Below are 25,087 nucleotides of genomic sequence, written 5' to 3'. Positions count from 1 at the left end.
CACTCTCAAGAAAGGACTGCGACCGTACGATGCAGGGAGTTTTTTTGGTGGTGGTTCTGGGAGCACAGTGTGGAGCCCGGGATGCCCAGGAAAATCTGAATTTCAGAGACATGATGAAGCAGCCAAACGGCATTTAGCATAAACGTGTCCCAGATACTGTGTGTTTATCTGATATTCAAGTTGTGCTGGGTGCCCTGGGTTTCCATCTGCTAATGTGGCACCCTGGACCTTCCGGTGGCTGGAGTTGGAGTGGCAGACCCAGAGCCCTACCGGCCTCCTGCCATCACTGGAAGGAGGCCACAGACCAGGAACCCAGGCACGTGGGTGTGATGGGAGAGAATGCCCTGCAGCCTGGCAGTGGGGCAGAAGAACCCCACTGCGGCCAAGAGGGAGTATGCAGGTTCCGAGGGAGAGTCCCAAGGGGACGGCCACCCCTGCGCCCGGTGCCCCTGCTGCAGGCTCCGCGCCTCTGGACCTCTCCCACCAGACGGTTCCCATGACACACCCAGGGGGCAAGGGATGCCAGCTCCACATGGCTTTGGGGCATGACCCCAGGCTGGGAAACTCCAGGGCCAGCGGACCAGCAGCGCGTGTCCCTAGGCATTCTGCACAGAAGCTCCTGAATCTCCCAATGTACCGCCCACTTCCTCGAGGAGACTCAGGGCCAGCGCCTGGAACGAGGCTGAGCCCACTTCCCAGCCAGAGCCACGGCCTCTGAGCAGGCCTCCTCGGGCCCCTCAGCTCCCACTGGGCCCTGGGGACAGAGAGGCTGCAGAGACCCACAGCTGGCCCCGTCTCCAGAGGACGGGAGCACAGAGTCGTTCTCCCTACAGCAGCTTCCAGAGGAGGGAACCTGTCACCTGCAACCAGGGCACACGTGGCAGAGAGAAGTCCCCTGAAGGGAGCCTTGTCCTCTAGGGGAAGCCTCGTCCTCTTGCTCCTGCGAGCACCCCTCGTGGTGACAGTGGTGAATGCAAAGCCCAGGGGAGGGGTGTGGGACACACTCTAATTTGCATGGTCTTTCCAGTGCTCCTGTGACTTCAGGGTATGGCCAGGCCAGGCTGCAGGCCTCAGCTGAGAGGCAGGGGCCTGGTGAGGTGCATGGTAAGGAGGGCGCCTGCCGCCCCTGGGGACTAACACTTGCCACTTTCTGCTTCTTCAGCTCCAGACAGGGAAGCCACATCCTGAGCCCTCCCTCAGGCGGGGCTGGGGGAGCAGAGCGGGTGGCCTGGGAGGACTGGCCAGCCAACCGGGCAGCCTGCAGGGGGGTGGGCGGCAGGATGTGGGCTGGGGGCGCGCGGCTTGGCACTGCTTCTTTTTGACAAGAGCATTGCTATTTTCTTATTTCTACTAAAAACAGGATGGTGTGCCCACTGCAGAACGTTTGGAAAACAGAAAAAAGCACAGACCAGCGAAAAACAGCAAGAGCGTCCATTCTGTGAGCTTTCTTCTTGGGCTGAGACGCCCGTTCCCGCCCTCCTTGGCCACCAGGTGGGACTCGGCCACATGCCGCTCTCACCAGCTGCTGCGCGCACTGTTCCAGAGACAGAGAGGGAAGGCGTCTGGGCCACCTTGGTGGCACTCTGGCATGGGAAGACGGCCACCTCCCTCAGCTGGCTCTCTCCAACCCCCACGGTGGGTGACGAGCATCAGGGCTCCTGAGACAGTCGCCCCCAGTGCTACAATAGCCGGACGGATTTGGAGCTGTTGCCATCCCCATCTCACCAAGGACACCAAGGCACAGACAGGCCACAGGTGGAAGGTGGCATGGCGGGGCTGGACCCTGAGCTGCTCACCCGAGGCCCGGATCCAAAGTCTGAACTCAACTGACATCCCAAATAATTTGAGGATGTGGCAGCTCCACAACCTTTGGCCTTGGGACACCTGCAGGAAGCCAGCGTGTAGGAGAGGTGACACTGTGGACAGGGGAGGGGACTAGAGGGCCATAGGGGGATCAGGACGTGGAGCACAGCTGTCAGGCCCGCGGGCATCCTGGAAGGCCTGCGCCAATTAGGGCCCTCCGCCCACCTCCGCCCGCCTCCACTGGCCTCTTGGGAGGCACACCCTGCCTCTGTGACAGGCGGCAGCCATTTAAACGTCACACCCAAGGGCCCCAAGATATAAGAGCCCAAGGCTGAGTTTTGCTCATGGTCTGTCCAGCTACAGCTTGGTGCCCAGCTTGGGGCAGCAGGCAGGGAGGGACATGGCTCAGGTTGTGGCTGTCAGTATCATTAACAGTGTGTTCATGGCCACGACTCACTGCAGGAGCCACCAGGCTTAGATCCGTGTCATGAGCTGGACCTGCTGACCACCCTACCTGCAGGCAGGGGCCACCGCCCACTTACAGACACCCAGGCATGCTGGAGGGGGACGCAGGCCTTTCCAGGGACAAGCCGCCCGCTGGCCTCCAGCCCGCAGGGGCAGACTGAGCGTGGGCACCCTCGGGCCCTTAACCAGCAACAGCTGCGAGGGCACTGGCTGTGCCTGGTCTCCAGATGTGGACACCAGGTCGAGGCCATGGCCATGCAGAACTACCCAGTGTGCCGCCTCCAACATCCAATTCTTCCCCGTGTCTGCCGCGGCCCCCGGGTTTCCACCCCTGGGTGCCAGGGAAAGGGGGGGGGTGCTGGAAACACACAGGGACTCTGGGCAGCAGAGCCATAGCTGGCTCCAGACTTCTGAGCCAACCAGCCAGGGGCCTCCGCAGGGCAGGGACGGGGACAGGGACGGGAAAGCCGAACACGCAGATCTGCCTGGGATGCCACTGTGTGGCACAGTGACTGCAGCCTCCTGGAGCCTGGTTAACCAAGGAGGGAGCTTTCACAGGCCGGGCCCACCTGGCACCCCAGGCCACCACCCACCCAGAGCTCCAGGGGCGAGGGTGACTGAGGCTGGTGGTGACGCTCACTGTGTCTCTCTAGGCTGGAGGGGGGATCAGGGAAGGGCCCATGGTGGCTCCAACACCTCATATAAGGGAGAACGGTGGCTGAGTAGCAAAAGTGAGCCACCCACGGTCACTTGGCTGGGTGGTGGGATGGCAGGGCTGCTCTGACTCTACCAACACAAAGCCATCTAGCTCAGTTCCTTTGCAGTCCACTCCTTGCTGTGTGACCTCAGGCATGTGCCTCTACCTCTCTGAGCCCCCAGCTCCGTAGGGGAAAGAAAAAACCCTAATGAAACTACCTGAAAGATTAGTATCCTGATATATAAATAGATCCTTCAACCCTGGAGAAGAAAGTAACAAGCCACACTGGCAAAGGGGAGAAGGGTGACATTGGGCAATTCACAGAAGAGGACTGATATGGCTGATGCAGGCGTGAGGACGGAACAGACTGGTGTGACCTCTGACGGCTCAGGGCGAAATAAGGCCACGGATCTGCACACGGACACGCACAGAGCCCAGGCCCAGCAGGTCCCTGAACAGGCTCGAGGAAGCCCCAGGCTGGCTACTAGGGCATGGGGGCCCAGGAGGGGACAGCTCTGGAGCCATGTTGCCCAGTGGCAGCTGAGGACAGCGGGGCCAACACAGCTCTCAAAGCCAGCTGCTCTCGCACAGTTTGAAACTTTCGGGACAATCTGAGGTGGCTGGTCGGCAGGTGGGAGGCAAAGACACTGACACAGGGCTGGGCGGAGGGGCTCCTGCAGGGGCAGGAGGCACCTGGGGAGGCTGGTGGTGGGAATGTCCTAAAACCAGATTGTGGTGATGGCTACTGAGCGCTAGAAACCCACGAAAAAGATCAGTGGGTTCTTCTTGTGGCATGCAAATGAGACCTCAATAAAGCTGTTAAGAAAAATCCTGTCTGTTGGTCTCTACCTGTGTATATTTTGGGGTACTGAGGATTAAGCCCAGGGGCACCTAACCCCTGAGCCCCAGCCCCAGCCCTTTATATTTCTTATTTAGATATAGGACCTTGCTGAGTTGCTTAGGGCCTCACTAAGTTGCTGACACTGGCCCTGAACTTGCAATCCTCCGGCCTCAGCCTCCTGAGTAGCTGGGATTACAGATGTGCACCACCATGTCCAGTTTAATGATTTACTTCTTAAAAAGTAAAACAGATCTGCAGCGTACGTGGGAGACGTCGCGCTCTGGCCAAGAGGAGGAGTGAAGGCTATTGACCGGTGTTTACTTTGGTCTCTGTTCTATGTATTTGAAGCACTGGATTCATATAATATAACACGCCCAGTTTAAAGGGCCATGGTGACCACTGAGCACAGAGGCAGCTTCATCGGTGCCTGGCCACAGCAGTGGGTGCACTTCAGCTGTCCTCGGATGGCTCCAGGAGGATGACCTGTCCTGCTCCCTGGGACCTGAAGGCTCCCGTGCAGAGCAGGCAGCCTCTCTTGGCCTTGCAGACCAGACTCTGCTAAACCAAATGCCCCCAGGTACCCACCAGTGCCAGAGACTGGCAACCCAGACAACCCAGTCCCACAGTCCTCCTCCTCCCTGAGCTGGAAGGATACAATCAGGGGCTCCAGAGGAGGCCACACTCAGATGCCCCCTTCCCATTCATTCCCAGTCCCTGGGGCTCTGGGGTGGGCAGGGCGGGTGTGGGCAGAGAAGCAGCAGGCCACAGCTCCAGGGGGGCCCTCCTCAAACAAAACTGTCGTCAATTCAGCCTCACTGCTGGGGTCTCAGAGGCCCCCCGGGAGCGTCAGCCCCTGCATTTCCCACACGTGGCCTGTAGCCCTGGGCACACTGAGGCAGCCTCTGCCCACAGGTGAGGCAGGCCGGGCTGGGGCTGGAGAGGACGCCATCCTGACATGGGGAAGATGCCACTTGGGGTGGAACAGGTGGCTAGCCCTTGCGGCCAGACCTGAGCTCCAGGCATGCTCTCTAATGACATCTGCAGCACCATGACCTGTCCCTCCCAGGTGACTGCTGATGAGCAGACGGTGGCTGAGGTAGCTGCAAATGGGGGGACAGGAAGGGGGACCGGGGGTGTGGCGACTGGACACTCTGAAACTGCTCTGCATATTCTGTTGATAGACACTCCTTACTGAGGTTGGAGGTAGAGTGTCCCCCAGGGGTTCCTGTGGTGGAAGTTCATACCAGCGTGACCGCATGGGGCGGCTGGAAGTTTGAAGAAGTGGGGCCTAGTGAGCGGTGGTAAGGTCAGGGCTGCTGCTAAACACCTTTCATGCCAGGGGGAGTCCCACAACAAAGAAAGACCTGGATCAAAGGTCAGCAGTGCTAAGGTGGAGAAACTTGGTCCCAGAGGAAACCAGCAGTGTTCACAATCTGCAGATCATGAAAGCCAGGGCTCAGAGAGGCAAACCGACCTGTGCAAAGTCACACAGCAGGAAGTGGTGGAGACCAGGACTGCCCAGCCCCCAGCTCACGCTCTCTTCACGGTGGCTTCCTAAAGGGACACTAAATGGGAGCCCAAGTCCAAGCCTTCTAACAGCTGTTCCCTCACCGGCTCCTTCCAGGGTGGGGATGGGGGCAGACTTTGGGAACAGGGGTGGTAATGCTCCAGTCCCTCCAGGTCTGAACCCCTTGCTCTCATGGCACCAAACTCTCTGTCCCTGCAGATGCCTCAGCTTCAGCTCAGCCACGTCGCCCCCACATGCTGGCCAGAAGGGAGCTGGCCCCTTGAATCACACCAGTGACTAAAACCACATGCAGAGAAACAAGTCCCTGGTGGACTCCCCTCCCCCATGTGACTTCGGCATGCTCCCAAGCACAGTGACGTGGCCACCATGCGGCAGGCAGGCTGCAGGGAGCTAAGGAACTCCATTCCTGCCAGTCACAGGGTGGCTACCCTGGAAGAGGGCACCATCGTCCCCATCTTATAGATGAGGAAACCGAGGCGCAGAGCACACACAGCAAGCTGGGAGACCAAGATCTGAGCCAATAAACGTGGGAACACAGACTTGCTGCAAGGGACCCCTAAAGAGTGGCTGAGAGCTTAGCAAGATGCCCCCAAACCTGCAAACCCTTCAAAAAAAGCAAGAAGGCATCTGCTGGAGCAGAGAATGAAGGACTTCTGGCTTATCACAAATGACATGGCCAATTTCCCAGTTTTCAAGTGGACTTTGCCCAGGGAAAGTGTGGGGATTTGGGATCTGGGAGGCTGTGTGATCTGATAGGACAGCAATTTGGGAGCCCAACAGACCTGGATGGACATATTTCCTCTGCTCCTGACTGTGACCTCAGGCACAGAACCTCAACTTTGTGAACCTTGGTTTCCTCATCTGTCAAGGGGGCATGAGAACTGTCTCTTGATGCATGTGAAAGGAGAGGACAGGAAGGAGGACAATGACGCCCAGTCCTCAGTGGCTCTATCTATTCCCTTCGACTAGCTCACAGATCTGGGGGGAAGGCAGCATGGAGAATTCCAGACTTCTTCTGTTGCCATGTTGGTGAAAACTATCTTCATACCAAAAAGGCAACTCAGTTAACACACTCAACAGGCTCCAACAAGAAACCAAGATTTGGCAGCACTTGAAGCAGTTAAAAAAAAAAAAAAAAAAAAGGTTGGTGTGGGGGGGAGACAATTTAGCTCAGCTTGGATGGAGGAAAACTTCACTCTATTTAAAGATGCCACAGGTCCAGGAAATAGCTTCCCACCGCCCAGCTGAGGGCTGAATAGCTGGCTGCCCAGCCAATAACAATACAGACCCGCACAGCACGCCCTTTCTTGTAGACTGCACAGTGGATTCCCCACTATCTCCAGAATTTTATAGGCTATTCATGGAAGGCATGTAGCTCTGCTCTGCAAGGATGAGTCTCTTTAAAAAATAGATGCAAAGAGGGCTTCCAGGGAGGCCCAAGAGCCGAATTTAGACAGCCAACGCCCTTTTCTAGTCATTGTTCTCCACTTCTTTGTTAGGATTCTTTCCCTCCCTCTTGCTTTTTTTCCCCTTCCTGGTTAACTTCTCTGCTGCCCACTTTTCATCCCCTGAGACACCACAGCCCCTTCCTCCTGGAGGGAGGCCTTCCCCAAGACCTCCTCTCCACCTATCATCTCTCCACCCAGAAGCTCTGAGGTGGTCTCAGGGCTACCTGGACCCAGGCATGGCCTCTTTCCACCTGCAGGTCACCAGGAGCCCCAAGCTCACCTTCCAGAAGGGGGGAAGGCCTGAACACAGCTCTGTGCTTTGGAACCTGCAGCCTCAGAGCCTCACCCTTCCCATCTGCAACAGGACACTACTGGCCCATTTTCTCTAGTCCTCGCCAGCTCCAAACACGACTCTCATTCCACAGAGGGAGATTCCCAGAGAAAACTTTCCTACAGTTTTACACGGAAGTTATGGGGGCGGGGGGGGGGGGTGACTCCAGTGAGCCATTCCCAGAGATCTAGCTCGCTTAGGCTGGCTGTCCCAAAAGGATGGGGCCAAACGCGGCCATGCTCAGAGGGGCTACCTGTTGGCTGGGCACTGCGGGTCAGGTACCTCTGGACAATGAGGGGCGACCCGCGAGCAGGCGCTTCTGTCTCTCTCCCTTTTCCTCTCTGTCCCCTACACTGGCTGGGGCCGGACTTTTTCACGGATGGGCAGCACCAGAGCTGCAGGGCTGGGGGAGACGGAAAGGGAAGGGGAGCGGCAGAGGGGAGCAGGGGACCAGGCGGGAGGAAGGGAGGAGGAGGGGACGGGGCCAGCAGGCGAGGGGGAGGGGAGCGGGGTCGGGCTGGCGGCGCGGGACCAGGCACGAGGCGGGCGGGCGGGCGTCCCCGGGCCAGGGCTCTCGCTGGCCCTGGGCGCCAGGGGCTCGAGGGGGCGTGGGGGCCGCGCCGCACTCACATAATGCTTGTTGGGCACCCGCCGCTTCTGCACGTCCAGCACTTTCACCTCCACGATGCTGCGCCGCGGCGGCATGGCCGCTGCTCCGCGGGGCCGGGGCGGGCTGAGGGACCGGAGCCGGGAGCCGGGAGCGAGGACGAGCGCGATCCGGAGCCCGCGCCGAGCACGAGCCGCCGCCGCCCTTCGTTCCGCGCGCTCTCCAGCCGCCCGCAGTCCAGGCCCCGCCCCCGGAAGGCCCCGCCCCTAGAGAGGCCCCGCCCCGGGCCCGCCCCTTAAAGGTCCCCGCGTCCGCCCGGCGCGCGGCCCCCGCGGACCATGTCCGGCCCCCGTCCGGCCCCCGCCCGGCCTTTGTCCCGGCGCGCGGCACTCGCGCCCCGGGCAGTGGGGACTGGCCTCCGCCGTCCGTTTTTGGAGTGCCCCGGGACGCGTTCCCGCACTCGCTCGCTCCGGGAGCCGCAGTGCTGGGCCCGGCTCTGAGAGCCCGACTCCCGGGATCCATCCCCGCGCCGGCTGTTTGCCTCCTGGGCTGGGTTTCCTCATCCGTAAAATGGGCCCAGCATTGCGTTTACCAGTCTGGCTGTTCTCAAGCTCGAGTGCAGGCGAGCCAGCCATGGGCAGGATCCAGCCACCCCGTGAATGTTGGTCACTGTGAGCCCCCTCCAAGCCCTGGGGTGGCAGGGAGGAGTTAGAGGCTCCTGACCGGGTCTTCCTGGTCTGGGAGGTGGGGAGAGAGGAAGAGGAAAACGGAAACAAACTCACTACAACATCATCCCAAAGAAAGCAGCACAGAAGGGCAGGTGGGTGAACATGAGCCAACCAGGCGCTGCGTCCCCCCCTGCCGAGTTCTGACTCTGCATCAAGAGCTCTGCACCCAGTGCTTTTCAGAGAATTTTACTCAGTATCCTTAGGACAACTAGTGGGGAGGGGGAGGTAATTGATCTGATTTCTCAGAGGGTGCAACCCACAGCCTGGGAGCTGGCAGGCAAAGCCCAGGGCTGCCCGACTCCAGGCACAACTGCCAGGGTCAGGGATGCTGCTGGTAGGCTGCTCTGTGCTTCTTTTTCTAGTGCCTCCCAACACTGCCTGGGCACTCACTTTCCAGAGACGCTGGCCGAGTGAGTGAATGAGAACGTAGTGCATGGGTGGGAAGCTCAGGCCCAGCCACTGCTCTGTCAGTAAGTAGGGGCTCTTCAACAAAACAGCATCTCTCCCTTCATGCCTGAAAGAGCCCAAGGCTCCTTCCCCAGCACCTCTAAGATCAGTCATTGAAAAAGGGTGGGGACTGGCCACTCTTTCAGGCCAAGTGCAGAGTGGTGGTGATTCACTTGGATTCACCACCACCCCCGAGACCCCCACTCATTTGCTCCTGGAAGTTCCCCAGGACTTCCCTCCTGGGACTTCAGCCTTTGCCACACTGCTCTGGCTGCAGTGGCCTGAATGCGCCTTACCACGCTCCCTGTCCTCTGGCTTCCTGTTGGACTTGGCTACTGGGAGGCCCTGGCATGGAGAGAGAGGTCTGGGTACCCCTCCCCCCTCCCCGGCTCCCTTCCTGCAGGACTGTCCTTTCCTAAGGTGACCTTCTCTACACGGACTCTCTCAGGGTTCCTGTAAGCACTGTGGCACTAAGGGTCTTGCTGTTGCAAGCCGCTGCACAACCCTGTCCTTTAGTTCCCTTGGCCTTGTCCATCTCTTTGTAAGTGGACTCTATTACACTGTCCTCCCTGACCCAGTTTGAGGGCAGGATCTGCTACGAGGACCCTCACTGATGTCATGATTCCTGTGAGGCCGATTCTTTGCCAAGTCAAAGGGTCCTGTGGCCTCCCTGGAATGTCCAGTGTGGTGAAGGTCTGGTTTTCTGTTCCCTTTACCTCCTCCTCTGCACCATCCAAGCCTTCCTAATAAGGCAGAGCCCAGAAGGCAGAGCTGGAGGAAATCTGTGAGCCAGACAGCTTCCGGATTTCCCAGAGAGGCAGACCTGTCCCAGGCCCACCCTGAGGGTGGAGCTGGAGCTCAGGCCTCTGGGTGTGTCCACTCCTGCAGTCGCAGGGGCAAGCCTGGCCCCAGGAGACCAAGCTGTCTCTCCCCGACCTGCTGTGCCTACATCTTCCCACATGATCTGTCTTTTTAAAACAATTGTAGTAATATATACATAACATGAATTTTTAACATTTCCACCATCGAAGTCAACAGTGATGGGGTTTGAATAGGTTCACATCATGGTTCAGCCCTCACAACGTCCATCTTGTCCATCTCATTTGCTCTTCTTAAACTGAAATTCTTGTCTGGATCCATTAAATAATAATCCCAATATCCCTCCCCCAGCCCCTGGCAAAGACCCTGCCACTTCCCATCTCTGTGAGTTTGACTACTCCAGGCGCTGCTCAAACAGGGGACCAGAGGGCATTTGTCCTTCTGTGTCTGCTTAATTCATGTCGTGTGCCAGAATTCCCTTCCTCTTCGTGATTGAATAATATTCCATTGTCTGTTCTTCATACATTCACTGGCTGACGGTTTCCATCTTTTGACGGTTTAGGCAAAAAATGCTGTGAACATGGGGGTGCAGGCATCTGCTCCAATTCTTGCTTTCAATCCTTTGGGGTCTGTACCTGGAGGAGGTGTTGCTGGGTCACATGGTAAATCTATGCCTAATTGTTTTCTGCCATCTTCCCCAGCAGCATTGGTTTACGCTGCCATCAGGGACACATAGGGGTCCATTTCATACCTCCTCGCTGAGGCTTGTGATGTTCTGTTCCTTTGTTTTTGAAACAGTCATGCCAATGGGCTCAGAGAGGGATTTCTCTGTGGTTTTGATTTGCACTTCCCTGATAATGAGCAACAGTCATTGGTCAAGTTCTTGTTAGTAATTTGCATTTTGTGTCTTCTTGGGAGAAGTGTCTAGTGGAGTCCTCTGCCTGTTTTGAAACTGAGTTATTTCTTCCCCTTGGTTTCTGTATCTGCCATTGACCTCCCACCTGGGCTTTTCGGAGTAGGCAGCATCTTTTGGGTGGGTGGGGGGGGAACTGAATAGTGGACAGTGGTGTAGTTTAGGCTGGTTGTTCAGACTGAAATGCTCCTGTAGGCTGTGCCTGGGAGAACTGAGGATTATCTGCAAAGATAAATCTCAAGCCCGTGGTCACTATAGTCCACAGGGACCAGACCACTGTTGTTCCTTGTTAGAAGCACAGACCCCTTCTGCAAATTCAAGTCCACCAGGGAGCCCAAATGCGAGGGGGAACTCAGAAAGAAGGACATTCCCGCCTGGAACCTGAGTCCTGCGTTTAACCCCACCTCGAACTGGTCATCGTCCTAATAACATCTGTGGCCCTAGCCAACGGGCCTGGAGTAGGGCAGGGGCTTCTCACAGAGCGTCTTGCTTGTGGCTGCAGGAGCCTCCCAAGTCACAAACTGTCCTTTGCACTTGCTGACGGAAATGGAAGCTACGTGAGGAGTCAGGGCTCTCTCAGACAGCAAGCCAGGGTGCAGCAGGCTTCTGAGGCCAGTCTGACTCTCACAGTTGAACCTGGCCGTCCATCTGTGCCAGCTCTTGCTGGGCCCCTCGCCAGGTGTGCGAGCTGGGGCACTCACTTCCGCCCTCTGAGCCTCAGGTTCCTCCGCCCCTCGCAGGCCTGGTCTGGGCCCCAGGGAGATAATGCAGCACTGCCCAAGGGCTCCTCAGGGTGCTGCCTAGACTGACAACAGCTAAACATCCCTGTCACCTGCTTCCAAATCCAAAGCTAAGTCTAATCTCCATGCTGCTCCGATCCACATCTACCCTTTCCTCCTCCTGACCTCTTTCCCGTGACTCTACGTCTAGACTGGTTGCCCATGTCCCAACAGGGAAGTGCCTCGTCCCCTCCAGCAGAAGACACTGTGGCTTTCCTAAGTGTGTCTTGACATGAGCTGGTGCTTCCCCACGCTGTCTGCTTGTGACCTCTTACTCAGCCTTCAAAGCCCAGCGGGCCCATCCCTTCTCCAGGGCGCTGTGTCTCCCAGACACTCAGTTGCCTTCCCCTGATTCAGGGATGTAATCATTTCTTAGTATCTGGCTCCCCCTCACCAGACCCCAAGCTCTCAAGTAGCCATAATGACCTTATTTGTCTCCGATCTCCCCAAAGAGCCACTGTGTTGGACAAACCCCACGCGGCTCCTTTGCTCCCTCCTCGCGAACATAATGGAGCCTCCAGGGTGGGCTTGCTGTGGCGGCCCATTTCCAGAGAGCAGCCCGCTGTCCATTCCGCTTCTGGGGGCCGTGGTCTCTCCCTTGAAGCAGGAGTGCTGGGGGTGGGGAAGAGCAGCTGGGTCTTTGCCTTAGTCGACTTTATTCTCCTGAGTTTCCATTCTAGAAGTGCGGTCTGCAAGCTCGAGGGCTGTGGACCATACAACATCAATGCTGGGGCCGGAGGGCTGCAGAATTCCATGTGGCGGGATTGTTGGGAGGAGGGCTACAGAATCCAAGGGCACCAAGTCCGTCCACTTGAGCTAGACCTTGGTCTCTGTGATTTGGGTGTCTGCCTGGCTGGAAGCCTGTACTGCTCCTGTACTCCAGTCCCCAGGACGACAGCCAGGCAGGAGGCCAGCACTGGCCCTTTGACTGCCTCTCCCCCTTACCTGTCTCTGGACCAAGTTGGGGTTCTTTCCAGGACACGAGCAGCTGGATTGAGGAAGTTCTCTCCCAGCCTGGTTGGCTGGTATGGCAGGATGCTGCTCATTAACACAGCCAGGCCCCAAATGCTTAGCAACCTGGTACCCATGGGCCTGGGAAAGAGATCAGGCCATAGGGAAGCAGGATCTCAAGCAAAATTCCAGGAGTCCAGGCAAAGCCCCAGGGATAAGGGGAGGCCCGGATCTCACCTCCCAGCTGGAAGGAAAGCACCAGCTGCTTCCCTCCATCTTCTCCCTCTTTCCTGGCTGCCAAGATTATCTTCCCAAAGGGGAACCCGGTTCACCATCCTCCTCCACTCAGAAGCCCTGATCGTGGCTTAGCTTGGCACTCAAGGCCTGCATGACTCACCCTTTAGCTCCGCATCACGTCCTCCTGCTTGGTGTTTATCAGCTGTGATATGCAGTATCTCTCTGCTTCCTGCTCCGTAAAGGGATGTGTGTGTGTTGCCCTGTGATTTTTATTCAGCACCGACTAGACCCTGTCTAGGTACCACACACTTCATCTCCCTTTGTCTAGCTAATGTGCTGTATTAGTCCATTTTCTGTTGCTTTAACAAAATACCAAGGTCAAGTGTTTTTTGAAGAAAAGAAGCTTATTTAGCTCACAGTTCTGGAAGGTGGAAGCCCTCGGTCGGTGGCCCCATCTGTTCAGGCTCTGGTGAGGACCTCATGGTGGATGGCAGCCCAGAGATCACAGGGCAACACAGGAAGCCAGATAGGCTCAGGCTCACAACTCACCTTGGTGGGAACTCACCAAGGTCCTATGAAAACTCTGCTAATCCTGGGGGTGCCCCCCATGGCCTAACCACATTCCACTAGACCCCACTCTTAGAGACGCCCCACCCCAACACCGCCTTGCTGGGGACCAGGCACCTGGGGCACACACCAAAACATATCCAGACCATGGCAATACCCCAGAAATCTGCAGTGTGAGCATTTCTCTCATTTCAATGAAAAAACGGAAGCTCAGAGCAGTTGCCTAGGGTCACAACACAGGAAAATTGCGGAGCTGGGACTTGAACTCAGAACGCCTGGCTGGACGCCTTATATTCCTTGCATTAAAGCAAGCTCCCCAGGGACAGAACTGCAGTCGTTCCAATTTTGTGTGCACTCCACCGAGAAGGTGCTCTTCTATTCTCAATCCTCAATCAGTTGGGCCTTCAGCAGAGGAGAGTCAGAAGGCATCTCCCAGGCCCCGCCCCGCCCGGCCCCGCCCCGCCCGGCCCCGCCCCGCCAGGCCCCGCCCCGCCAGGCCCCGCCCCGCCAGGCCCCGCCCCGCCCCTCTCAGCTCCACTGGGCACTTCTCATTGCAAAGATCTCACCAGGACCCTAAGGCCCTGCGGAATCTGGCCTCTTTCAGGTTCCCTCAGGCCCTTCCAGCCACTCTCCGCACATGCTCTTCCCTCCTCTTGGAATGCTGTTCGTTCGCTCCGCTGTTCTTTCTCTTTCAGGCTTTGTTTTAACTGTCGCCCTCCAGAGGGCTTCCCTCAGTGGCCCCATGTCCTCCCCTCACAGCCGGATCCTTGCCATTCCGTTGCACTCTGTCTCCGCACGTCAACTTGACAGACCAGCCCCTCATTAGCGCCTGTCCAGGGCCAGCAGGCTCTCAGCGAATAGTCGCTGAATAAGTGGAGGGCTGTATTCTGCACAGAAGAGCAGGGACAGTGTCTGGCCCCTGGTAGCCCCTGGCTGGCTGGCTGGCTGACTGAACCCATGCTGTGTGCGTGTGCAAAAGATCATGCTCATCACAAGTAAGTTTGGGGTTGCGGTTCAGGTCGACCGGCACGTGCTCCAGAGGCCCCTGAGACCACCAAGCCTGGGATTCCCATCTTGTTCCCAGAAGCTTCGGACGCTTGCACAGAGACTAAGTGTGTTTCAAAATTGTGGCTCAGTGGTAGAGCGCTCGCCTAGTATGTGTGGGGCACTGGGTTCGATCCTCAGCACCACATAATAAAATAAAGCTATTGTGTCCACCTACAACTGATAAAACATTCTTAAAAAAAAAAAAAAAAAAAAAAAAAAAAGCGAACATCTCCTGCCATTGAGCAGCTTCCCAGGCCGACTAGCTGCACTTCCTCACTCGGCCACAAGGTGACAGCCTGTCACCAAGGAGCAACAAGTACTGAGCGAGAACAGTTCCCAGTGCTTCCCATCCCCACAGTCAGCCCCAGATGAATCTGCTTGGTTGCTGTGAGATGGTTCCAGTGACCAGGAAGATGATGGCTCCTCCTTTTTGTGCTCAGATAAAGTGTTTCAGAGCATGACCCTAAAGTGCCAGCCAATTGGGCAGCCCAGAGCTGCCTTCACTAGTTAGAAGTATTTACTGGGCACCTACTTGGTGCCAGGCACTGTACCTGGTGCTGGGGAGACATCAGTCAGCTCAACAGCTGATTGCATTCCCGTGGTGCCTGCGGGGCTTGCTCCTGGGAGAGGCCAACAGAAGGAGGGAGCAGGCTGTGTCAAGCGGGGAGGTGGCAGCCTTGCAGGGATTGTGGGAATTCTGGCTTTGACCAGGGAATGGCTCAGGGATCTGCAGCAGCATGACCTGGCTTCTGTTTAAGGAGCTCACTCTGTCTGCTAGGTGAGCACAGAGGCCTCCCGAGCTCATGCCCAAATTGCACGCCTGCCTCTCTACCCCATCCCCACCTATGCCCAGAATTCACAGTCGGTCACGTGACACACGTGGTCACTGAATGTAAGCAGAGGCAGAGGGTCTCACCTCCAAGCAGAGGGGCCCTCAGAGAACTTGGCCTCTGCTCTGCACATGGCAACAGTCTGGATGGTGGCTGCTTTGTGGGCCAGGGTCCTGGAAAGACCATGAGTTGTTGAATGTGAGTGTGAGAAAATCTTTAGTGGTTGAGTGATTGGGCTTTTTGGTGCTGTTTGTTGCTGCAGCGTGAGCTAGCCTACCCTGACTGCTACAAGCTAGGTGGCTGCGGCAGTAGTCCAGAGGAGAGCTGAAGTGTTCCAGGCTAGGATATCCGCAGTGGAGGTGTGCGGATATGGCTGGATTCTGGATACGGTGAGTTCTACCTTATTGGATTGGATATTTATAGTCAAGTAAATATTCTTGAACTTTATTTTAGGATACAGTTAGGTTGTCTGGAAATGGTTTGATCCTTTCAGATCTTGCCTTTATATTTTATTAGGTAACATTAGAGCTGCGTTTAATCTAGGATTCATTTGTCCTAGATTACTGAGGCTAGATCCTTCTTAGAAGTCCAACTGATGCCCAGTGAGTTTTGAGATTTTTCCACTCTTGTTGTTGAGAGTGGGCAGTACCCTGGCCTGGGGAATTCGTGCGTGTTTCCCCGAGATCTTTACGGTGGCTCTTTCCCCGGGTGGTGTTCTCCTATGCATATGCTGATACTTACTCACCTGAATACTCTGCTGTCTCCCTTCTCCTTTCCAATGATGTGGGCGCTGTTTCAGCTTCTCGGTGCTCACAGCCTGTTGTCTGTGGCTCAGGGATCTGCTGTGGTGCCTCCCACGTGCTGTGGTGGGCGTCACAAGATCCACCTCTTTATTCTTGCCCCGTAGGCCCGGTCCGTGGTTGTCTGTAGTCCGATATCCTGACCGTCATCGCTTCCTATATTTCCTCCTATTTTTTAGTTCAGGAGGGAGGGTGAATCTGGTCCCTGTTCTTCCCCCTGGCCTGGAAATCTGTGTTGACATTTTGATACTGAACTCATGCAAAGGAATGCCCATCCCTCACCGCCGATGCAGCTGGAGGTGAGAGAAATGGCCAAATCTCTTTGACGTGGGTAAGACACATTTCAAAACAAGCAGAGGCTGGGTAACTGGAAACTTATTTTTATTTTTAGTGGAACATACAATATTGCTGTCCCTGATAACTAACAGCATTTTTGGAGTTGATAAAACATGTGATTGCACAGTCTCTCTAACAATCCCAACGTCGGTGATTCTACAGGTCTGTTTCTATCATCTGTTGTTTCTGCTGCACATAATTCATTTTTGCTTTTTCTCCTATCTTTCACTTTTTTTTCCTGGCCATTTTATTTGAGAAAGTATTTGTAGAGATAGTTTGAGGTCCAAGGTGACATTATCATCCTTTAGAAGGGATTTGGGGACCTCTGAGCCTAGGTTTCAGGCTTGATGTTGCAAAGCCAAACTGCAGCCCTGCTCCAGTTGCCTTCTTTCATAGAGACCCTTGTTTCTCAGAGCCCCAAACACGGTTGGGGCTTACCGAGATCTCAGCCCTTGGCAGCCCCAATTTCAAACTGTGCCCACCTAGCCTTCTGAGGTGGAAAAAGAGCAATTCAGCCTATCCGCTGGTCAGACTGACCATGCCTCCAGAGGAAGACCGGCCCTGAGCCCTTGGCCATGTGGCAGGTCCCTGGCCTGGTGTCACAGGTTGAGTGTCCCTCAAATCATACATGGAACCTTCATTCTTCAACAGAGCAGCATTGAGTTGGGGCCTGGGGAAGTCTTAGAGCCCTGGGGTGCAGCCCGTGAATGGATGGGTGTCTCTCTGGTAGGCGCCTCTCCCAAGGTGCTGGATCAGTCACTGAAAGTGCAACTGAGTCAAAACAGATTCAAAAAGGAGCCCAAGGGGCTGGGGATGTGGCTCAAGCGGTAGCGCGCTCGCCTGACATGCGTGCGGCCCGGGTTCGATCCTCAGCACCACATACAAACAAAGATGTTGTGTCCGCCAAAAACTGAAAAGTGAATATTAAAAAATTTTCTCTCTCTCTCTGTCTCTCTCTCTCTCTCTCTCTCTTTAAAAAAAAAAAAAAGGAGCCCAAGACAAACGACACCTTCATGGAATCTTTTTTAAAAATTCAAAATAAATGAAAAAAAAAAAAAAACTACGATGAGCAAATCTCAGCATCTTCAAGGGAGGGTGAGCAGGGTCACAGATCATGGGGGGCAGAGTCAGGATCCAAATCCAGGCTGCCTGGCCGCAGAGACCCCAGCACCACCAGGGGGTGGCGCTGCCTTCTCCTCCCCCAGCCCCACCACACAGTAGGTCTGCTGCAGGTGATGATAGTGGGAAGGCTGTGGGATGCAGACACGGCCCTGAGCCCTTGGCCATGTGGCAGGTCCCTGCCCTAGGGCTTGCTCAGGTGCACAGGGCTTGCTCCTGCTTGGCCCCCAGATGCCACAGCAGCCCCAGTTACCATCACACGCTAGCGAGCTGCTGGAGTGTGGCTAGGGCTGTGCCCCCAAACTCATGTTAAAGGTTGATCGATTGCCATTGTGGTTGTGTGGGAAGGAGGGGACTCTGCAACACAAGTATGTCATCAGGAGTGATTGATACCTTTCCTGGGCAGGGGGTCGGAGAGTGGGTTGGTTATGGCCCAGGTCCCTGTGTCTCCTCCCCACACACTTGTCTGCTTTTCTACTGCTTTATGACACAACACAAGCCCTCACCAAGTGCAACCACCTGACCTTGGACTTCTTAGGCTCCAGAACGGTGAGCTAAATAAACTTATTTCCTTTATAAACGTCCCAGTCTCAGGTATTCTGTTACAGCAACAGAAAAGCCATGTGCATCGGGAGCCCAGAGGCGGGGTGGACGACTTCAGTCTTACAAGACGCAGGCAGGCTTGAAGGGGGTCACAACTGAGCTGGGCCTTAAAGAAAGTGAAGGGCTTCTGCAGGGAGGGTAGGGGAGATGCTGAATCCTCACCTGTTGTTGAGTCAAGAGAGCTGGTCGAAGGAATGGTTTCCTAACCTGTTCGGACTCCAGGTGGGCACAAGGTAATGTCTGCGCCTAAGCAAAGCTCTGGACACTGAGTTAGCCGGCTCCCCACCGCGGTTACGCCCGTAAGCCAACTGAACAAGAAAAGGGTGAACTGGGCCTGTGTTTGGAGGTCCCAGTGCTTTGGGACAGTACTTTGGCAGTGCTTCCTGTGGGAGAGCCTGCTGCAGGGAGCTGCTCACCTCCAGGTTGCTGCAAAGTGGGGGCAGAGGGCGGGCGAGGCCAGGGTCCACGGTGACCTGAAGACTCCCCCAGGCTCCCTGCAGCAGGCTCTCCCAATGTGGATGATACAAATGTCCCTCCAGTGGATGATGACCGCCCGCTCTCTGGGGGCACATTTTATGGATGAAAAGAACCTGAATCATGAACGGGCTTAGAGGAGGGCTCGGGGCTCCAGCCGGTGGTGGCAGTGGTATGTCATTCGTGTGCCGTGATGGGAGTTGGTGTCCTGAACACAACCCCCTTGGGAGGAGCCCGGATGTGGCCTTAGGGAAAGGGTTTTGGGTTCAGGTGGCCCAGACGTGCAGCAGGGTGGGGACTGGCCACCTGGGGAGGGGCAGTGTTGGTCCCTCGGCCAGTCCTGACCCCGGCCATGCGAATCCCCGCTTTAGTCATGCCCCTCCCTGGTCCACCCTGTCCCGGGGTGAGAGACTGAGTATACAGAGGACGGTGGCCAGATCCCCTACGAAGGCTCAACTCAGAGCCGCAGCCTGGAATCGGCAGCCCAGGAGGCAAAATGGAGGGAAGGAAGCTGGGCTGGCTCAGGGACAGGGCAGGAGCCTCTGGAATGCAGGTCCCCAAGGGCCAGGGCTTCATCAGTCTCACTGGGTCCCTGCTTCCAATTTAAGACCCACCATAGCAATCAAAATATGCCTCAGCCAAGCACGCAGGACACCCTGCTGATGGCTAGCCTGCCCAGCCTCCCCAGCCTCCTCAGCCCGCCCAGCCTCCCAGCCTCCCCAGCCAGGCCCAGCACCCGACAGCCGTCCCCCTCCCTGCCTGCCCAGCCTGCCACTCGAAGGTAGTGACGGCTATCTCCCGCCCCTGCAGGAGGCGGGGTGACACGGGTTCTGCTTGGTGGTCTCTGTTCTGTCCACCGTAGGGGCCCTGCAGACTCCTGGGGACTCCCTGCGAGGTGCTGTGCCATCTCTGGGCACGGTGCTGGACTCGCTCACCACCCGTCTTTAAGCACCACCGAGCCTCCTGTGTCCACCTCTATTGTGAGGACAGGAGGAGGTCAGGGTGGGAAGCGCTCACTAGGCTGTGCCCGTCCTGGGGCAGAGAGATACAGGGAACAGAGGGGACCCTTGGTGAGCACTGCTGCCTCACAGGCAGTGACACTGCCATTGTTCACTCTAACTTAAAGACAAGCACGGGGGGCCCAGAGAGGGTCAGCAACCAGGCGTGGTCACACAGCTGGTAAGTGGCAGAGCTGGGACCTGCACCCAGGACTCCTGGCTCAGAACATGCAGTCCTTATTCTAGCGCCCCCTGGCTTCAAGGTCAGGCCAGTGACTGAAGGGGAGGGCGTGGGTGAGGGCAAGGGCCACAGAGGGGCTCTCCTGGAGGGCAGGCGGGCAGCACTGTGCCAGGATGGGCCTCCACCCTGTGCAGGGGGCCACGGGCCCTGTCTTTGGTTCCAGTCTCTCAGGGTCCCCTGGGTGGGGGTGCTGGAGTGTAGGGGGGGGGCAGAGGGCTGGGGACAGAAACGTGCAGTTGCTCTGGCCAAGGCCACTGAGCCTCTGCAGGACATGGCCTGTGGGGACAGGGGTAAAGGAGGAAGGTGAGGCTACAGGACTGGCCACCTGGTTCACAGTCCCTAGCACACAGCTGTCACCTGCTGCCACCTTTGAAATGGACCTCACTCCAGAGGCAGAGCCAGGTGGTAGGAGCTTGGGCATGGCCAGGTGGCAGGGGTTGGGGACTTGACGGTCAGGATGAGGCTTCTGCTGAGGGCTCTGCTCAGGGGCGGCCTCCTTCTCCCTGTGTCCTTGCATCCCAGCGACTCTTCCTACAGGGGCACTAAGCAGCCCCAGGGTCCCTCTCTCAAGGTCCCAGTCATCTGCAAATACATCACCCTGAGTTCAGGGACGTTTCGAGGGATCGCCATTCAGCCACCGCAGTGGGACGCAGATCGGCCTCTCCTTCATTCCTCCCCCTCCTCCTCCACCTGGCAGGTGGGCTCTGGGCTTTGGGACCCTGGTTTTGTTCCTGAGCAGCGGGGATGACCGGAGCAGCCAGCCTCTCGGAACCTCGGTTTCCTCTTCTGTGGTCTGGGGTCTGGCAGAGTGATTCAGAGGACAGATGCTATCTGAGAGGAGCCTGGGCGCAGTAGGGGCCCATCAGACCTGCTGTTTAAGAGAGGCGAGGCCATCTCTGGGCTGCTGACTCCGTCCAGAGGGGGGCAGTCACGGCCTTCCCATTCCTCACGTGCCCCCGGCCATCTCACCACCAGGGGGCTCGCCCGTCTGCCAAGGCACCCCCGGGAGACGGTCGGAGGGATGCAGATGCGGAAGCCTGGACGCCTGGCCACCTGGCCAGCCCGTCGGGTCCAGCTCATTTCTCAGGGTTGCTGCCCCCGTGACGCGAGGGGCCCCACAGCTGGTCTCTCCAAGGCCTCGCGCCGGGGTCCCCTTCCCGCGGACATGACTCAGGGTGGACGCGGCAGCAGGGCGCGTGCGCAGGTCGCCGGCTGCGGGCTCCGGCTCAGGGCGCCTGGGGCGCGGTCAGCGCAGCCTGAGGTCGGCTCCGTGGTCGCAGTGCACCCCGGCCTTGGCCTCCCCTGGCTGGACGAGGCCCTGTGGGCCAGGCATGGCGAGTGGTGGCCCAGCTGCGGGGCGTCCCTGCCTGGGACCGGGAGGAGTGCGAGTGGGTGCAGGAGTGGCGCGGGCACTGCACCCAGCTAAGAAGGGGCAGGCTGGGCTGAGTCCAGGCTCTAGGGGATCATGGTGGGCCTTTGTGGGGTGTCCATGCTGTGCCCAGGCCCAGAGGGGCGTCTCTGGGGGACTCAGGAGAGCAGCCGCCTGGGTGGCAAGCCAGGGCGCATGTCCGAGCTCTGGCACCCGGGACTTAGCCACTAGCCTGGGACTCGATCCTGAGATCTGAGGTGTGAATACCGGGAAGGAGGAGCAGGGCGTCGCCTGTCCTGAGGGACAGGGGAGGATGAGGCAGGAGGATGGAAACTTGGAGGCCAGCCTCAGCAACTTAGCCAGACCCTGTCTCGAAAATAAAAAATTAAAAGGACTGCGGGTGTAACCCGAGTGGGGTGACCCCCGTGTTCAATCCCCAGTACCACCCCCAATAACAGTAGGTGTTCCTTTCCCCCCAAGAATTGATGATGGCAGAAACTCTGTTCTTCAAATTCTATGTCAGTTTGGGCCTCTTCAGACTCTTACTCAGTTATTTGACTAAACACATCTTCCTGGGAAAATGTGCACGTATTTTTCATTATCTTGTAATTTTGTTTCTTTTTAAGTGACGGGTGTCACCAACATTTCTGGCTTCTGACTTCACCATGACCTGGGTTTGAATTCACACTCTGCTGCCAAACACTCTGTGTGACCCTCGGCCAATGACCTAACCTCTCTGAGTTCCATCTTCGTCCTCTGTGAAATGGGGAAATTAGAGTGTGTTTCTCGGAAGGTTCTTTGGGGACCTTTTAAAACATACTTTTCCTTATGAAAAATTCCAAACACCAGTGAAAATACAGAGAATCACACAACTGGAAGCCCAGGCCCTCACCCTGCGTCTCGGCCCGTCCAGCTTCCCGGCCACTTTCTCTCCACCAGTTCTTTTCCCATGGTGCCCTCTGCCCACGGGATTATTTTAAAACAAACCCTGCTCATTGTGACCTTTTACCTGTGAGTATTATCATGTCTACCTCTCAAAGGTAAGCGTTCTCTGCTAAGACACAGTCTGGAGAGCTCTCTCGGGCCAGGCCCCGGGGCCGGGATTTTTAATGAAGCCCAAGGCTGTGATAAGAGCTGCCGAGTCCCATTGCCAGGGCTTTTGAGGACGATTTCTGTACACTTTCCAAACTCTTTAGCTTGTCGCTCCTTGCTGGGCAGTTGGAAGGCAGCCACAGGCAGGACTGGCCTCTGAGCCTGCGGTGCCGTAAGCCTGATGGTCACTCATGGAGGACCTACTGTGTGCTACGCTGTGTTTTTACAACCCTTTGAAGTAAGAATGACTATATTCATCTGTAAGCAAGGAAAAAAGAGGCACAGAGAGGTTGAGGATTTTCCCCGGTCACACAGCAGCCAGCAGCAAAGCTAAAGTTTGGAATGAAAGTCCCTTCTCCCGCCCTGTGTGCCGTTATCTCTGGTGTCCGGGTCGCCTTCTCTGTTTAAATGATAAAGTCTTCAAGGGAAGGGTCTTACTTTGGATATCGGAGTTTCCGCAGTCTCCGGCTGTTTGACGGTGGCCAGCCTGACGGGTCCCCAGGTCATCTCTGCAGATAGAAAGCCCTTGGCCACCTCGTCTCCATCCCCCTGGGCCCTGGCCGGGGCTGGCTGAGTGTCTGCGTGGGCTCAGACCCTGAGGGACTTAGGAGACACAGGCTCTGCCCTCGAGGTCCTTCTGCAGTTGGCCAGCGGTCAGTTTGGATGTGTGGGCACCGAGCTGGGGGATGCAGGGGCATCTTACTGCCCACAGACTGGGGGGCTGTCGGGGTGGCCCTGTGCTGCCCGGGAGCAAAGGAGGCGGGCACTCGGGGGATGAGTGTCGGCCGTGCTCACTGTTGTGCCGGAGCTGTCTAGGATCTGGGGACTTGGTGGGCGACATGGCTGCCGGTGGACAGACGGACAAGGTACAGCAAGAGAAGAAAGAGCAAGGGATTCTGAGATAGCGGCACGGCCAGACGGAGACAAGTACGGCGGGCAATGCAGGGGACGTGGACCCCGCCTTGGGTGGTCAGAGGAGAGGTCACTGAGAAAGTGACGGCAGAGTGGCAGGCATCCAAACAGGAGGTCCAACGTAAAGGCAGCTGGCTTATCAGGAAGCCTGCCCCGCCCTCCCAATGCTTGGCAAGGTGCCCATCTGCTGGTGCCTTTTGGTGGCACACAGTGCCACACTGAACCAAGAGTCGCAAGCCATGAAATTTTTCTCATTTCGTGTGACAAGCAGTCTGGAGGTTGGGGAGGTCCAGGATTACTTGATTCAGGCATGACCAGGTCTTTCTTCTTTGCCCTTAATTATTGGTGATGAATCTCATGGTTGCAAAACGGCTGCCACAGCTCCAGACTATGAGCTTTTTGCTCAATTGTGTGCTGTTCCTTTCTCTGGCATCACTTGCTCTGGGGGAAGCCATGTCCTGAGCATCCCCACAGAGCAGCCTGGTGGCCAGGAGCTGAGACCTCAAGCCAACAGCCACGTGAGTGTGCCTGGAGGAGGTCCTCTGCCCCTTGGCCACCACAGCCCTGGCTGGCCTCTCTGCCCGGTGGCCAGGAACTGCAGCTCTTGGGCCCTGACCTAGGACCACATGAGACAGGGATGTGGGTTGAGGCTGCTGGGTTTGGGGTTGTCTGTTACATGGCAGGAACCGCAGATGTCATAGTGCCCTGGTGCATGCCCCGCCCCGAGATGCTGCGTGCCTGATTGACAGGATCTGGAGAGCGCACGCATGCGCACATGAGGGTGTGCAGGCCAGTCCTGGGGACCTGGGGGACCTCCCAGCAGGGGGAGAGCTCTCCTTTCCTCTGCATCTCGGGCCCGGCTCAGGGTGCGCAGAGTGGCCTGGGAGAATTCAGGGGGATCATGGGATGAAGGGAACAGGATGCGGTCGGGGCGGAACTCATCGGCTACCATGGAAACTGCAGCCGGGAGGACGCATGCAGCCTGGTTCCCCTGAGGAGCCAGGAGGTTGGGCAGCGACGTCTCTGTGCAATGTCTCGGAGGTGGAGGAGGAGGAGGTGCCCAGAGGATGGGGCCTCCCAGGTTCGGAGCCTTCACCTCCAGTGCCTCCGAAACTCATCCAAATACGCCTTGTCTAGTGAAGACCTACTGTGTGCCCGGCTCTTGGCCAAGAGCTTTCTGCCAGCTCTGGGTCTTAACCTCACCAGGGCAGAGCTGCCTGTGTCTTGTCAGTAGCACAAGGCCCAGCACATAGTAGGGGCTTTAAACCTATCTGTGAGTGAGTGAATGAATGGATAAGAGGAGGGAGGGAGGGAGGGAGGGCCTCCCCCGACTCCTCACATAAAAGATAAAAGGAGCCATTCACGAGTGCAGAGTGGGAAGAATGCCCTGGGCACCAGACACTGCATGTGCAAAGGTCCTGGGGTGAAGAAAGCCTGCTATTGGAGCTGTGCCTCCCAGTCCCTAGGTGGCTCTTGCAGTGCCCTCTGGGGTAAGCCCTCTTATCTCCAAGGCTCTCAGCATGAAGAGAACCTTCGTGCCCCCTGAAGAGGTGGGTCCCGGGGAGTGTGGTTAAGGACTTGGGGTGCAGGCTGCTGGGCCTGGGTGTGGCTCTGCTGGTAAGTAGCCGTGTCTGGGTCTCCCCATCTGCCAGGGAGGATGACAGCGGAACCTACCCCCTGGGGTGCTGTGATTCGGATGTGTCCCCTGAAGCTCCCGAGTTGGAAACACCAAGTCGTGCTCCTGCTCGCAGAGTTTGCAGGGTTGAGCATTGACGGACGGCCTCTGGGGGTGATTGTGTTAGATGAGGTCCTGGGAATGGGGCCCTTGGATTGGCATTTGTGGCTTCATAAGAAGAGGAAGCCAGACTCGGGAATTTGCTTGCCCTGCCTCCCCAGTGCTGCCTCTGCCGTGACAGGAGGCAACAGGAGGGTCCCACCAGAGGCCAAGCAGGTGCTGTGCCGTCCTCCTGGGCTTCCTGGTCTCCAGAACTGAGACCCAAATAAATTAACTAAATTTTTTTTCTTATCACTTATCTGGCCTCAGGTATTCTGTTACAGCAACAGAAAGCAGACTGTGACATGGGTTTTTGTGTGTGTGTGTGTGT

General features: G+C 57.0%; 1 protein-coding gene across 1 annotated transcript in view; it reads right to left on the bottom strand.

Moving 5' to 3' along the window:
- Positions 1 to 7,885, bottom strand: part of Sh3pxd2b (SH3 and PX domains 2B) — a 76,198-nt gene extending 68,313 nt beyond the window's left edge. The window contains exon 1 of the mRNA XM_076856340.2: positions 7,744 to 7,885. Coding sequence (XP_076712455.2) covers positions 7,744 to 7,818 — 75 coding nt within the window. The 5' untranslated portion in view covers positions 7,819 to 7,885. The remainder of the gene's footprint in view (positions 1 to 7,743) is intronic.
- Positions 7,886 to 25,087: the final 17,202 nt, after the last annotated feature.

Source organism: Callospermophilus lateralis, chromosome 5 (genome assembly GCF_048772815.1).
Source record: "Callospermophilus lateralis isolate mCalLat2 chromosome 5, mCalLat2.hap1, whole genome shotgun sequence".
NCBI classification, from domain to species: Eukaryota; Metazoa; Chordata; class Mammalia; order Rodentia; family Sciuridae; genus Callospermophilus; species Callospermophilus lateralis.
Note: the sequence above shows the minus strand (reverse complement) of the source record. Positions and strands in the feature narration are given on the sequence as shown.